Genomic DNA, 15,275 nt, shown 5'->3' with positions numbered 1-15,275 from the left:
GCTATAAGACACACTCAAGATTACTATGCAGAATGTATTAGGAGTGTCTACAAATTAGACAACTCTGTAGACAGAAAAGGAAAACCACAATATAAACCATTAATGGAAAAAATCAACTGGCCAGAAAACAAGAAAATATGAACACAACATACACAAAATGATAAATCATGTGAACTCAGAACAACGAGATGACAGTGGTTACCGTTTCCCCCTAGGTTTGCGAAAGTCACAAGGATAGCTCACATCCAGCATTAGCAAGGTGTCAGGAAATGGGCATTCCTGCGCTGTTGGCAGGTGGGTGAACTAGTCTTGACTTTTTGGAAAGCAATCTGGCAATATCATTCTGCATGCACATGTCAACTAGCTGAATCCACCCGACAAAACATCACAATCTACCCACAGGGGAACAGGTTTTCAAGGGAATGGTATATACCCGCAGACTGCTTGCCCTACAGTAAAGGGGACTGGCATACACCTCCATGCACTGGCAGCGAGTGTTCTAAGCTAAAACAGCAAACTGTAGGGTATGTAAAATGTGTCCATTTATAACGTTAATAATGGCCATTCCCCAAAAGAGTCTTCTCACCAGTGGAACTGGATACTGTTCCAAAGTCTTATTGCTGTAAATTACCGTTTAGTCCTTACAACCCTCTACGGTAGGATGCTCATCTTTACAGATGAGCAGGGAGAGGGGTGAAGTACTTGGTCAGTCTCACAGCTGGTACATGGCAGCTGGGTTTGAACCTGAGCAGACCAGAAGCCCACGCTCTTAACCGCTATGCAGGGCCCATTTCCAAGGAAAAGAGGACTAGATAGCCCGGTATGAGCATGTACACACACGCCGACGTAACAGAGAAACTACAGAGCCAGGGAGATCATCTTCTCTAGTTCACGACTTTGACATAGAAGATGAAGGTAATCCAGCCAGTCTCCCGGGCTGGTATTTGAGCAGCCGTCCAGCAGGCCTCTCTGTTTTTAGAACTCACAAAGGCCCAGGTGGCCAGTTTTTCTCATTGAACATGACAAAATAAACATCTTAAAAAAATCATTCTTCATATATAAAGATGATACTGTCTTACACAAGTCAGTCAGGTTTGTTTGTTTTTTTCCTGTTACCAAATTTGGAGCTAAACCATTACGCTTTCCTGACATGTGTAATCAAAAAATTTCAATTTTGAATCATCTAAAGTACAGCAGTCATCAAACAGGGTTTTTCCTGAGTAATGCCAACTTAATCTCACAGGGGATGAAATTGTGGCCTTGACATTATAATCCATCCACTTGAATTAACTGTCCCAGTGGAACATTCTGGAAAGGCGAATAAATAATCAAAATATTAACTATAAGAAAACTAGCAGTTAAAACTTGATTAGCCTCAGAATGGGAAGTCTGAATAAAAAAATAATTATCTACTTAAAAAACACAAAAAGTTTTTTAAATTAAAAGTATGGTGACTATAGATAACATACTGTATCGCTTTGTTGTGCAACAGAAACTAACACAGTACTGTGAAGCAATTATACTCCAATATAGATCTATTTTAAAAAATACTGTACTGTATATTTGAAAGCTGCTAAGGGAGCATATCTTAAAAGTTCTCATCACAAGAAAAAAATTGTAAACTAGACTTCGCTGGTGGCGCAGTGGTTAGGACTCCACACTCCCCATGCAGGGGCCCCAGGTTCCATCCCTGCTCAGGGAACTAGATCCCACACGCATGCCGCAACAAAGGAGCCCGCCTGCTGTAACTGACCCAGCACAACCAAATTAAGTTAATTAATTAAAAAAATCGTTAACTAGATGTGGTGATGGATATATTGTGACAATCACCTTGCAGTATACACATAGGTCAAATCATTATGTTGTACACCTAAAACTAATAATGTTATATGTCGATTACAGCTGACCCTTGAACTACATGGGGGGTTAGGGGAGCCAACCCTCCACCAGGTTAAAAAGTTGGCCCTCGTATCCTAGGTTCTGCATCTGTGGACTTAACCAACCGTGGGTCCTATGGCACCACAGTACGTATCAAAAAATCCACAAATAAGTGGACCCAGGCAGTTGAAACCCGTATTGTTCAAGGGTCAACTGTGTACCTCAATTTTTAAAGTTTTTAATGGGGAGAGGATTAATGAGCATTTGATCTTACGGATATGTTTTTAAATATGAATTTAAAAAGAGGGGGCTTCCCTGGTGGCGCAGTGGTTGAGAGTCCGCCTGCCGATGCAGGGGATGCAGGTTCATGCCCCGGGTCCGGGAAGATCCCACATGCCGTGGAGCGGCTGGGCCCGTGAGCCATGGCCGCTGAGCCTGCGCGTCCGGAGCCTGTGCTCCACAGCGGGAGAGGCCCCAACAGTGAGAGGCCCGCGTACTGCAAAAAAAAAAAAAAAAAAAAAGATGAAGGCTGCAATTATTAAGGGGGCAGGGATGGACCCATCAGTGAAACAATCCCGAGATAAATCAGCCTGATACTGACCTGTGACTTTAATGCTCCTTCTGGATCAAAAATGCTTCTGCAGTTAACTGGAAATCTTAGTAGTGTTCCCATAGGTTTTGATGTTCTGCTATCAGTACTTTCATTTAGAATCATATATTTACTTAAATATTCATCCAAAACAATTTAGGATGAAACCATCTTTTTTCCGTTGCTTGTTATAGAAATCTAAATCTAATTTAACTACAAAGGAAACTGACTGGCTTTCATTAGCAAGAAGTCCAGGGTAGTTCCAACACCCACGTGGCTGGACCGAGACCTTCTCCCCATTTCAGCCTCCCCCAGGCTCATCACACACAGAGGGTCTCTGCACACTGTTGGTAAAATGGTACAGGGAGCCCCAGGGGCAGCTCCTGCTGGCTTAGCTCGTCCAGGAGAAACACTGCTTCTCCCATCTTTCATAAAGTAACCCCAGGGAAGGAGCATGGGGTGGGGTGGGACAGTGAATGACAGACCTACCAGGTCACATGGAGGCGAGGTGTCCCCTAAATGAATCAGAAAAGATGTTTGGGAACTAGTGCCAAAAAATCGAAAGATACAGTTATGCCCCTCCCTTGCCAGTATTCTCACAATTTTGCCTTTTTATTATCAGCTATACTTTCCAATGGCATTATTACAAAAATAACTTGGATACACACTGTAAACTACATATAAGAGTGAAAAAGCCTCTTTATGTCAAAGCATCTCAGCTTTCCAATTATGAAAACACTTGGGCTAATTTAACCGGACTGTAGGGCACATCACACATGAAATGTTGTTCCTCTCTGCAGTCAGGGCCATTAAAGAAAAAATAATCATAATTAGCTGTCTTTTTACAGCACTGGGGAGAGGAAGCAGAACAAGTCATTGGAAGCAGTCACCTGTGCTTTCATTTTCCATCCCCCACCTGGATGAACAAGTACCAGAGTACACAGGTCCGATCCGAACATTTTTTAATTAATAATAAAACTGTCGCATCACTTTGCAGAACTTCAGTACCAAAAGAAACCTCCCGAGACTCGAGCTTGTTACTTCTTCCTCTGGAGCTGGAGTCTAAAACATCGCCAACACTATTTACCTACCCTCCTCCCGCAGGTCCTCAATTGTGGAAGTCTTCAGGTCCCAGCTCCCACACAGTCAAGAAATGTAACACAAACACAACCAAGAAAAACTACTTCACACGCACCTCCTATGTGACACCCATTCTTCTAGGGGCTAAATACAGCAGTGAACAAGTTTCCCATAAAAACGTATGGACTCCACCTTCCCTAAGTTACAGCTATTGACCACAGCACAGCCACATGGGGAGACTTCCAAGCACACTTGTCTACTGCTCTGGACTGATTTCACTTCAGCTTCCTTCAGCCTAATTCTTCCATTACTACCTAGGAACTCATCAGGCAGTAACTCTGTCCTACTCACTGTGAGGTAATAGCACCTTCAATGTTGGTATTGACACTCTACTTATTTTTGAAGCTTACAGAAATATGTGGATTTTATGTCAGTGACTATTCACATTACCTTTCCCAGTGGGATATTCAATTCTCGAACGGCTAATTTGCTCCAGCTAAATGGGGTGGAGGTGGGGCCCGCCGGGGGCAGGAAAGAGGAACTGTTGATGAAAACTCCTTAAATCTCATCACTTTAACTCTAGTTTTTATTTTGATAATTCAACTCAAATCCCCGAATTTCACTCTGACCTGTAGACAATCGCTGTCAAAGTCTAGTCTTGTTAATACTTTAAATATTCTTCCATCTGTGAGGCATACACAGATTTGACGTCTGCGTGTATGTAAGCATTTCAGAACTCCCGCCATGGCTTCTCAATGTTCATACCAACGCTCATCACCCTCAGGTGAGCAGGAAAACCAAGGTGGCCATTTTCTGCTTTCCTGGGACAGTGCTTCGCTGACTGCCACACCTTTCTAACTGACTTCCTGTATGTGTTCATTTAACACCGTGACTCTGTCCTGGAAATAGACGCTAGCAAATATTACCCTTGAGAACATTCACTTCCAGTTACTTTATAACTGGCTGGCATTTTCCAATATAAGGTTCACTATTTGGTCTCTCATATTACGTTAAGTGCACACAAGGGATGCACTCACGTGCTCTGCTCAGAACCAGCCTGCATCCCTCACCAGGGGTCCAGGAAAGAAGACAAACGTGCTCTGTACTACTGCTCAATACTAGTCCCTTAATACTTACAACCAGGCAGCCATCACTTAATTAAAACTGGACTTTAAAATCACCTTAATAGTTGGGAAAGTAGAACTTTTTAAACAAAAAGTAAAGCAAGCATCAATATCTAAATAAAAATAACAAAATGTGATACATGATTAATAACAAGAAACTTTATTGAATTAACAAATTTAAAAATGGATCACTTAATTTAAAAGTGGGACTATTTTAATTTTATTCTTATTAAATTCATTCTTTCAAAAATGCACGTTATTTTTCAAATGATAAAAGGTTACTCTGTGACCTGACGAAGTAGAGGTGGGATGGTACCAGTGGGCCAATTCCTCTATGTGGGGTCTGAACATGGACTTTTAGATGTTGTTTTCTCTATTACATCAAACTGACCTCCAGTAAGCAGTGGAGAAAAGGGAGAGAAGGGGAGTGCAAAGCAGGTACTCAGATCTCTCTATAGAGGTTTGAGAGCGCAGACGGAGCACAATGAAATGTGGACTTTGTAACAGTGGCCTTAAGATGTGCTAGACCAAGTGTGAAAATCATTTTTTCTTATTCCTAACAAAACAGATGGCACACACTTAACTGTAAGGTCCTTCCTGCAAATGAGCTGCGTTACAGCCCACGTATTAGTCTGTTCCACAACCTCATTCTTGTGTGACAGAAAGAGAGTCAGGACAGAAATGTGCTCCATTAGTCTCCATACGGAAAGGTCACAGCGTTAATGATTTATATAAACCTTAAAGTCCTTGGTCAGCACAGATTTCCAAATCAAAGTTAAGTCATGAACTGTTTATAAGAACAACACTATCCTAAAATGCTAACGTTTTCTTCCCAGTATGTCTTCCTACAAAATGAAAAAATGGTCAAAAGTTTTCATTCTTTGCCTGAGCTGGGATTTAGGAAAAGCCTACTAGACTACAACAATGTTCTGCAAAAGTAAAATACACTACAAAGTCAAACAGGTAAATAAACAACAAACCAAACTGATTTCAACAAAGTCAAGTCATGTTTCCAAAAGTAAAATCTATTACGAACAAGTAATAAACATGTACAAGAAATTACAAGAAATGAGGATCACAGTTAGTTACAAATGCAAAATAATAACTAATTATCCCAGACTTGTGAACATAATAATTAAAATCAATTTCATATGCTAGTTGAAATATTATGTACAATTTAGATAAGCTGGTCAAGTATTATCTGAATACACACCATGTTTGATAAACTTATAATTACATTACCTCTTCTCCTCTTTTAATATTTGCAGGTACATGCCAATATAGGAAAAAATGTAATTTCCATTTGTGTATTAACTGAGAAGAATAACATTTTTACTGTGTATGTTTCAGATTGTAAAAAAGTTAAGGTACATTTTCCTTTAAGAAGGAAAAAAAAAGGTAAAAATAAACTGCCAAAAGTTTAATATCAACTTACTTATAAAAATGGAAAAAAAAAGTTTTGAAGCAGATACCATACAATTATCATGTGGTCTCCTTACTGCTCTGCAACTACAGAAGGCATTTAAGGAAGGGATCCTATGTCAAAAACAGAGACTAACCCAAGGGATATATGTTACTTTAAAAATCTGATTTGCAGGAAAACTAGTTGGTTGGCCTAGTCTTAAAGCTAATTACAAAATCCATTTTCTTAATGGTCCAGGTGTTTTGCCAATTCTTCCAACTCAACAGAACTGTCAAAAAAGAAGAAATATTTTGTGAGACCTTTAAATACAGACAGTGGGGTGTATCCCTTCCCACATTTAACACAGCATACACCTTAAATTGCTGAAGAAAGAGGCATTTCTAAAAAAGATGCTGTGTTTTCCAGACATGAATAGTCACCTATATTAAGTGTTTGGCTCTTCCAACTTAGAATTACTAGGAATACATAAATAAAGAAACAGTGTAAAATATTTTCTCAAGTACCTCTCTCCTTAATTTCAGGTTAAAAAAATTAATTCCAAATTTGAACTGCTAGAGTAAGCCACCGTAGGCATCAGCTTTCTACATTAAATTGAATTTTCTTAAATCCAACAGAACTATGTCAGCACTTAAGCAGCCAATTGCCTGTATTCAATACAAACTGCAATATACCCAGTCATCATCATCATCATCATCATCATCTTTATCATCACGAGGCATCATGTAAACAAATCCAAGAGCCCTCTGGAAAAGCCAGATTTGCCCAACAGGACTGAAAAAAATGAACATCCCTCTCTTAGACCAATTAAAAAACCTGCCAACTCAGGAAGGGAGACACTGTTTCAAGCCACGAAGACACTCTCAATACCATTAATCTCCCGGCGCAGAACGAATCTTTGTAATAAAATGTGTACTGTCCTCAAGCCCAGAGAAAGTGCCGAGAGCTAAAGTCTCACACTATACTCGTGAAGGATATTCTCCCATTGTCTGCCTTTTAATTCACTTCTGTTTTCAGAAAGTGTTTTAAACTATAAGAATAATTCAAAATAAGCATTAGACTAAAAAGTCTAATGTAAGTATAACTTAAAAAAGAAAAGAATCTTACACAAATTTCACAAAAGCTAATAAAAACAGCCAGCATTTTTGGTGCACCAACAATGACCAGGCACTTTAAATATACTATATCTACCACTCACCACACCCTGTAACGTGGGTCATGAGAACATCACGGTTCGGTAACACTAAGTAGCAAAGCAGTTCAAAGCCTGTTTGGCTCCAGGGAGTATCTTCCTACAGTGTGAGCCCCCCCAGTCCCACACTCCTAGTATCCCCACCTCTGTCTCAGGTATGATGTGTAATTCTTCTCTCAATTTTAAATTATATTTCTGTGGCTCACAAAAATCACTCAAGAATGAATCATTCAAATAACCTAACTTGCCTGTGCGGGGCTAATTCAAGAGAACACAGGCCGTACAAAGGAAGGCTTAGTGGAAAGCCTACGAAACCACGGCGGTGCTCATCTGGATTTCCTAAAATAAACACTAAAATCATCGGGCTGGATTTCAACAAGGCAGAGTAGTTTTTCCAGAACCAAAGTCTATAAAGACAAGCCATACACTTGTGCGGGTTTTCCGGAAGAACAAGAGTGGAAGCAGCTGACTGGATACAGTAGATACAGGACTGTGACGCTGTAATGCACAGTTAAGATTCAAACCTGTCATTTCTGCAGCAAGACGACATGAAGGTTGGCAAATTAAGTCAACCTCTTTATTTCTAGTAGGACGGCAAACAGTACGTTCCACGACAGACGCCAGCCACGGCCTTGCCCAGCACTGGGCAGCGTGAGCACGTGCACACACCGGGGCATCCAGGCAGCCCCCGAAGCAGACCCGAAGAGACCAGCCCATGGAGAACCACCCCATGTAAACAGGTGAGACGGGAACCCCAGGAGGCATGTACCTTCCACCGATTTCCACACTCGTTGCAGACAACAAACGTTGTCATCGGTTCATCAGCACTCCGCGTTTGGACCTGTAGCAAAGTCGGGTGAAAAATACCACTTTTCACAATACTACAAAAAGTCCAACCTAATTAAGAACGGTACCACAGTAAAATGTATAAGAGCTCGAAACAAGCTCAGATAAGCGAAATAATGTCAAACAAACACACGTTTCCAAACTTCATTTTTCTAAGTCCTTGTCGTTTCATCTTTTATCTGTTCATCTAAAGTCACACATTATACTACTGATAAATGGCTAATAAATATGAAAATTTTTCATCATAACTAAGAAGCACAGAAATGTTAATTAAAAGACATATCAATTTTCTCTTACAAATTAGCAAGGATGTAAAAATTACAAAAATATTTCATTATGACAAATATAAACTGCCACCAACCTTTCTAAGTTAGGCAGCAACAGAGCCTTAAATACCCGTCTTCTGTGACCTAGGAACTTGATATCTGATCTATCGTAAGATGGTAATTAGAAACACAAATAAAGATCTGTGTGCAGCTCAACATCACTAATCATTGGGGAAATGCAAATTAAAACCACAAGAAAATATCACCTCACACCTGTTAGAATGGCTATCATCAAAAAGACAAGAAAAAGCAAGTTGTCAAGGGTGTGGAGAAAAGGGAACCCTTGTGCACTGCTGGTGAGAATGTAAGTTGGTGTGGCCGCTGTGGAAAATGGTGTGGAGGTTGCTCAAAAAATTAAAAACAGAGCTACCATACGATCCAGCCATTCTGCATCTTGGTACACAGCTGAAGGAAATGAAATCAGTATATCAAAGAGATTATCTGCACCCATGTTCTCTGCAGAATTATTCACAATAGCCAAGACATGGAAACAACCTAAATGTCCTTCAACAGATAAATGGATAAAGAAAAAATGGCATATATTCATGATGGAATATTATTCAGCCATAAAAAAGAAGGAAATCCTGCCATTTGAGACAACATGGATAAACCTGGAAGGCATTATGTTAAATGAAATATGCCAAACAGAGAGACAAATACTGTATGACATCACTTATATGTGGCATCTTAAAAAAAAAAAGCTGAATTCACAGAAACAGAATAGATGGGAGGACATGGGAAGATGTAGATCAAAGGGTATAAACTTTCGGTTATAAGAAGAATAAGTTCTGAGGATCTAACATACAGCATGGGGACTATTTTGTTATCGTAGATCTTAAGCATTCTCACCAAATGAAAAAAAAAAAAAGAAAGAAAAAAATGTGAGGTGATGGATGTGTTAATTATCTTGATCTTGGTAAGCATTCCATGACATATGCGTATATCAAAGCATCATATTGTACACTTTAAATAAATACAATTATATTTGTCAATTATTTTTCAATAAAGTTGGGAGGGGAGATCTGTGTACAAGGATGTTTGAAGAGTATACTTTTATAATAACACAAACACTGGAAACAACCTGAGCATCCAACAGGGAAATAATGAGATAAGTTAGAGCCTACCCATCTGATGGAATATTATACAGCTATTAAGATGTTTATAAAGGTTTAAAAAAACAAAGGAAAATGCTTACACAAAGTGAGGAAAAGTATATAAAACAGTTTACAGTATTTAGCTGCAACTAGGTTTTTAAAAAATCCACAAAATACTACAAGCACCAAAATATAGAACATTGCCCTCTCTGGACGGCAGATTAATAAGTGATTTTAAATTTCTTGTTCATACTTTTCTGTATTTTCAAAATTTTCTATAAGTAGTATACTTACAGAATAACAAATAAACTAAACATTATTTTTATAAAGTGCTTAATTTTCTGTCAATCAAAAAATGCAATCCCCTCAGTCTCTCTAGTAACCGGAAACAATTAGTTGTTCTTTAAAGGGAAAATTTTGAATTTAGCGGATTACAGACATAGCACAGCCTATTTAGCAAATGAAATTAATGACAGTGAGAAAAAATTTTTTCACATATGCACATACAATCAAAACAACTATAACACAGCTCTTTTCAGTGGTTCAAGAACAAAAAGGAAAGTCAGTCACATCATATATGATGTGATAAATGAAGATAAAAGCCATCAATATGTTGCAAAAAAGGAATAAATATCTGGAAACCAGTTAAGCTAAAAGTACCCAGGCTCCGAGTGAGGGAGAGCAAAGAACTTTCCCTAAACTACATGATCCTGCCAAATAAAAAGAACTGTAGCCTGTTTATACACTAACCAATAATCCAGTGCTTTTTAGCTCTTAGAGAAAAAACATGGCCATTTTATTAAATTCTATAATATTTCATCAATTTCGGTTTGTACAGCTTTCACAGTAACAATTCCTATGGAAGTGTAACTATTTCAACTTATTTTCAATTAACTGGAATCTGCTAGTATTAAGAATGCACTGTTATACTTAAGAGATATCTCCTCTCAAAAAACACCAAAATACTGGTAATTATCTTTACTACTTGTTTTAAAATAGGAGTTGCAAGCATTCTTAGTATGAAAATAAGACTCTATAAACAATCACAAACCTGTGTGTAAGTGCAGTTCTTCTTCTTGCATTTGCCACATGTGAACAAGTCCGTCTGGGTCCCACCTGTCTTGGCCATCTGATGCTCTCTGATGGCTTCTTTGGTCAAGTTTTTCCGCATCTCTTTGAGCTCATCACTGGCCATCTCCTGTTCGGAAGGTGGCAATACCACTCAGTTACGGGCATCTTCTATACATATGCGGAATGCTTTTTACACTCCCTTAGTTTAACACTAACAAGATCAAACTCAACTTTTAAAGTCTTAAAAAGTGAAAAATTAATATTTTTCCTCAAAGAACTCATAAGAGTTTGCTTACTCTTAAAATTTTTTCAAATACTTATAAGTCTGCATGTGAAAACTGGATTTAATTACTGTTCAAAGGCTTATAAACAATGTAAACCTGTAGCAATGAGCACGTCTCGTATCCAGACTATGGTCTCTACTATTGCACCCACCCACCCCCACTACCGACAAAGGAACCAGAGGCCTCTGGAGGAATGTCTCGTTCCAGTTCTGAGTCAAGAAAAGCAGAAGATAAGTCAGAGTCATCTTGTGCCAGAAAGCACGGAAACTACCTGATTACTTTGAGTGAGTCACACGGACAGAGGAGCTACATGCAGGACCTCCCACTGGCCAGAGAGGATGATTTCTTCAGCCAACAATATGAATTACGGAAAAGACCAATCCCCACTGGATAAATAAGAAGTCACAAGTCCGTGACGACACTTAAAAAAAGAGAGCACAAACGTTTGCAAGAATGGCAACAAAAGCCCCCACTGGCAGTTAGTAGGGCGCCAACTCCTCCTTCTGATAACTGTTAACCAAAAGGAAAGAATTACACATTCACCCTGCCTTTCCTGTTCTAACCAACAGTGTAACCAAGAGCCTTCAACTCAGGGAAAGTGCTTATCAAAGAAATCTAGCTAATAAATGTGAAAGCAATGACACAATTTTAGAAATCTCTATTTTGCAACCCCTAATGAAATCACCAATTCAGTGGATGAACACATAGATGAAAGGCTGATGGAGAACTTTACAACGGAGGGATCAGATTGTCAGTACACAAACCCCTGATCAATTTCCGCACCCTAAGAGTCGAGCAACAAAACGTGTCTCCTGATGTGATGCAATATGAAATAAGAAGGACCACTGATGAAATATTTATGCAGGAAAAGTTAAACCTGCATGTAACCAAGCCTATAGAACTAGCTTCCAGTTCATAGAAAATGAAGGGGACAGAAAAGTTAAATAACATCATGAGGAAGAAACAGGCAATTCATACTGTGAGATATACAAGAGAAAAACTGGTCTCTTCAACAGGTCAATGTTATGAAAAAAAGGGGGCATGAGGAGAAGAAAATGCTTTAGATTTAAATATGTACACACAAAATCTTAAGAGACCAAACTTAAGGTAACATCTAGACTTTGGATCCTGATACAAAATAAATGAACAATCGAACATAATATGAACATGAACTAGATATTAGATATACCAAGGAATTATCATTAGATTTGTTACATGTCATGATGCCAATGTAGTTACATAAGAAAAGTATCATATTTTTAAAGATATCTCTCAAGGATAGAAAGGTAAAAGGATATAATGTCTGGAATTTGCTTGAAAATAATTCAGGGGAGGGCTTCCCTGATGGCGCAGTGGTTGAGAATCCACCTGCCAAAGCAGGAGACATGGGTTCGAGCCCTGGTCCAGGAAGATCCCACATGCCGCGGAGCAACTAAGCCCATGCGCCACAACTACTGAGCCTGTACTCTAGAGCCCATGAGTCACAACTACTGAGCCCGTGTGCCACAACTACTGAAGCCTGCGTGCCTAGAACCCGTGCTCTGCAGCAAGAGAAGCCACAACAATGAGAAGCCCGCGCACCGCAATGAAGAGTAGCCCCTGCTCTCCCCAACTAGAGAAAGCCTGCGCAGAAACAAAGACCCATCATAGCCAAAAATAAATAAATTTATTAAAAATAAATAAATAAATCCTGGATGTCATTTCTAAAAAAATAGTGATAATAATAATTCAGGGGAAAAGAAAGAAAACAAAAAAAGGGATAGATGAAGAAGGTGACTAGTTATTGAAAATACTTGAACCTTAGGTGATGGATATATAGGATTTCATTATACTTTGTTCTCTACTTTGTGACAGTTTTAAATTATTTTAATGAGGTTTTAAAAAATGAATTTTAAAAATATAACATTTTTATTAGCTATACAGAAAGACAAATTCACTGTCTTGGATGCTTAGTCAGATAGTGAGACTGCAGACACACTGCAGCTATTATCTATGAACAGCTACATCTATAAATAGCAGACAATGAATTCCATTTTCTCCACCATTTTCTAAATAAATATAAGGAATAGTCAATAAGATATAACCAACTTTACAGTATTTAACCATGAAAAGAGCTTAGAGGTTACAAAGTCTGTTTGCAATTAGAGATTTGACTCTTTAATTTTAAATGGATCTACAATAAGTAAAAAACACTTTTGTTTTTAGACAATAATTTATTAAGGCAATCACCCAAAGATCACGGCACAGTTGTGAAAGGAACAAAATACTGAGGCCAACAGATTCAATCACCTTAAGTATTTGTCTGGTATACTGTATATATAAGTATATTAGAATAGCTAATAACAGTTTATTAATATGTAGTATTTATACAGTACTTTATGATTTAAATAGACTTTACACTTGATATTATGGAATACTGTCATAGAAATGTACAAATATACTCACCTCTGCCGTCATTCTAGCAAACAAGTCAGGAGGAATATTCCCACACAGCACATTTTTCCTTAAATTTGGATTCTTAGCATCCTTAAGATTTGATATCCTACTTCGTACTCTATTTTTGTATTTCATGTCCGTATTCCTTATTTCTTGATAGATAGGTACTAGGCCATTAAGGAAAAAAAGGTTAAGTTATAAAGGTAAGATAACTTTTTCCTAGTCTGCCGCAATAAGAATTCCTGAAATTTCTAAGCAGTGTTTCCAATTTAGATTAAGTTAACAATAAGGCACTGTTTCTGCCTGATTTCTTGATCTGTAACTGGCAAAAAATAGTGATCATACTTTTATGCTATGAATGAGCAATACTTTCTCAATGTTTAATGCCAAGCAAGACACAAAGTAAAAGGGTTTCAAAAGGTAACTCAGATATGCAATCTGAGTGAGAAAACTTGAGAATAAGAGCTTGAACTTACACATGCTTTCCCTTGCCCAAATCTGCATTCTACCAAGGATCCTAAGAGTCTCAAGAAGACTACACAGAGACTTCCCCGGTTGGCACAGTGGTTAAGAATCTGCCTGCCAAGTCAGGGGACATGGGTTCGATCCCTGGCCCAGGAAGATCCCACATGCCGCGGAGCAACTAAGCCCGTGAGCCACAACTACTGCACCTGCGCTCTAGAGCCCACAAGCCACAACTACTGAGCCCGTGTGCCACAACTACTGAAGCCTGCATGCCTAGACCCCGTGCTCCGCAACAAGAGAAGCCACCGCAATGAGAAGCCCACGCACTGCAACGAAGAGTAGCCCCCGCTCACCGCAACTAGAGAAAGCCCATGTGCAGCAGTGAAGACCCAACGCAGTCAAAAATAAATAAATAAGTGCTTCCCTGGCGGCACAGTGGTTAAGAATCCGCCTGCCAAGTCAGGGGACACAGATTCGATCCCTGGCCCGGGAAGATCCCATATGTCACGGAGCAACTAAGCCCGTGAGCCACAACTAGAGCCTGTACTCTAGAGCCCGCGAGCCACAACTACTGAAGCCCACGCCTAGAGCCCATGCTCCGCACCAAGAGAAGCCACTGTAATGAGAAGCCTGTGCACCGCAACGAAGACCCAACACAGCCAAAAATAAAAACAAATAAATAAATTTATTTAAAAAATCAAATCAAATCAAAAAAAAAGAAAAGGCTACACAGCACCCTGGAGGGCCTTCTGAGAGAAAATCTTTCACAGTAGCCCTGAGGGATCATTTCCTCCTTGGCTCAGCAAGAAGCTAGTTTAGCAGGTGGCTTTCTCAAGAGAACAGGCAACAGCAGGGGCCCAGCTCCAGAGCAGCTCCCTTTCTAACAAGGCCATTTCCTCAACCAGGACAGTCCCACAGTCACACTGTCACCTAGATGTTCCCTGTTCTCTGGACCCACGTGCAAGACCCCTCCCTCTCCCAGAGCCCTTCCCAAGGCCCCCAGCATGAACACACTCCTGTCCAGGATAATGAGCTCAGGGGATTGTATACACTTCGCTGAGTACCCCCAAAGATGAAACCCTACTTCCCATTTACTAGCATGTGTGTTTTCCATGCCCTTCTACACAACTTCAATTGAGATGCTACGTTCTCAATTTGCAAGGCAGAAAAATAAAAATACTATCAGTACTATGTGTTTTACTTTTGAATGACAGGAAAACAAGAATAATAAAATGACACGGATAGCCCTCCTCTTTCCCATCAAAACAATCAAGATAGAAACTGAAGAATAAAACTTAGAATTCTTTACAGGAAGAAAAAATAATCTAGCGGATTTCTTAAAACAATTATGAATATACACGCAAAGGATATCTTCCTCGATTTGAGATCCTAATTCTTCCTCGTCAGCTCCAATAGCGATGTAGTCATCTAAACACAGGCACAGAGAATTGTCATGAAAAAGTGATTATA

General features: G+C 39.3%; 1 protein-coding gene across 1 annotated transcript in view; it reads right to left on the bottom strand.

The window, feature by feature from the left end:
• Window positions 1-4,810: 4,810 nt before the first annotated feature.
• The window catches only part of TCEA1 (transcription elongation factor A1), a 33,120-nt gene continuing 22,655 nt past the window's right edge, over window positions 4,811-15,275 (bottom strand). The window contains exons 6-10 of the mRNA XM_067712330.1: window positions 15,177-15,233; window positions 13,350-13,504; window positions 10,601-10,747; window positions 8,053-8,124; window positions 4,811-6,362 (exon numbers count right to left, since the gene is read on the bottom strand). Of these exons, the coding sequence (XP_067568431.1) occupies window positions 6,354-6,362; window positions 8,053-8,124; window positions 10,601-10,747; window positions 13,350-13,504; window positions 15,177-15,233 (440 nt within the window). The 3' untranslated portion in view covers window positions 4,811-6,353. The remainder of the gene's footprint in view (window positions 6,363-8,052; window positions 8,125-10,600; window positions 10,748-13,349; window positions 13,505-15,176; window positions 15,234-15,275) is intronic.

The sequence above is a fragment of the Pseudorca crassidens genome, chromosome 17 (genome assembly GCF_039906515.1).
Source record: "Pseudorca crassidens isolate mPseCra1 chromosome 17, mPseCra1.hap1, whole genome shotgun sequence".
Lineage (NCBI taxonomy): Eukaryota > Metazoa > Chordata > Mammalia > Artiodactyla > Delphinidae > Pseudorca > Pseudorca crassidens.
Note: the sequence above shows the minus strand (reverse complement) of the source record. Positions and strands in the feature narration are given on the sequence as shown.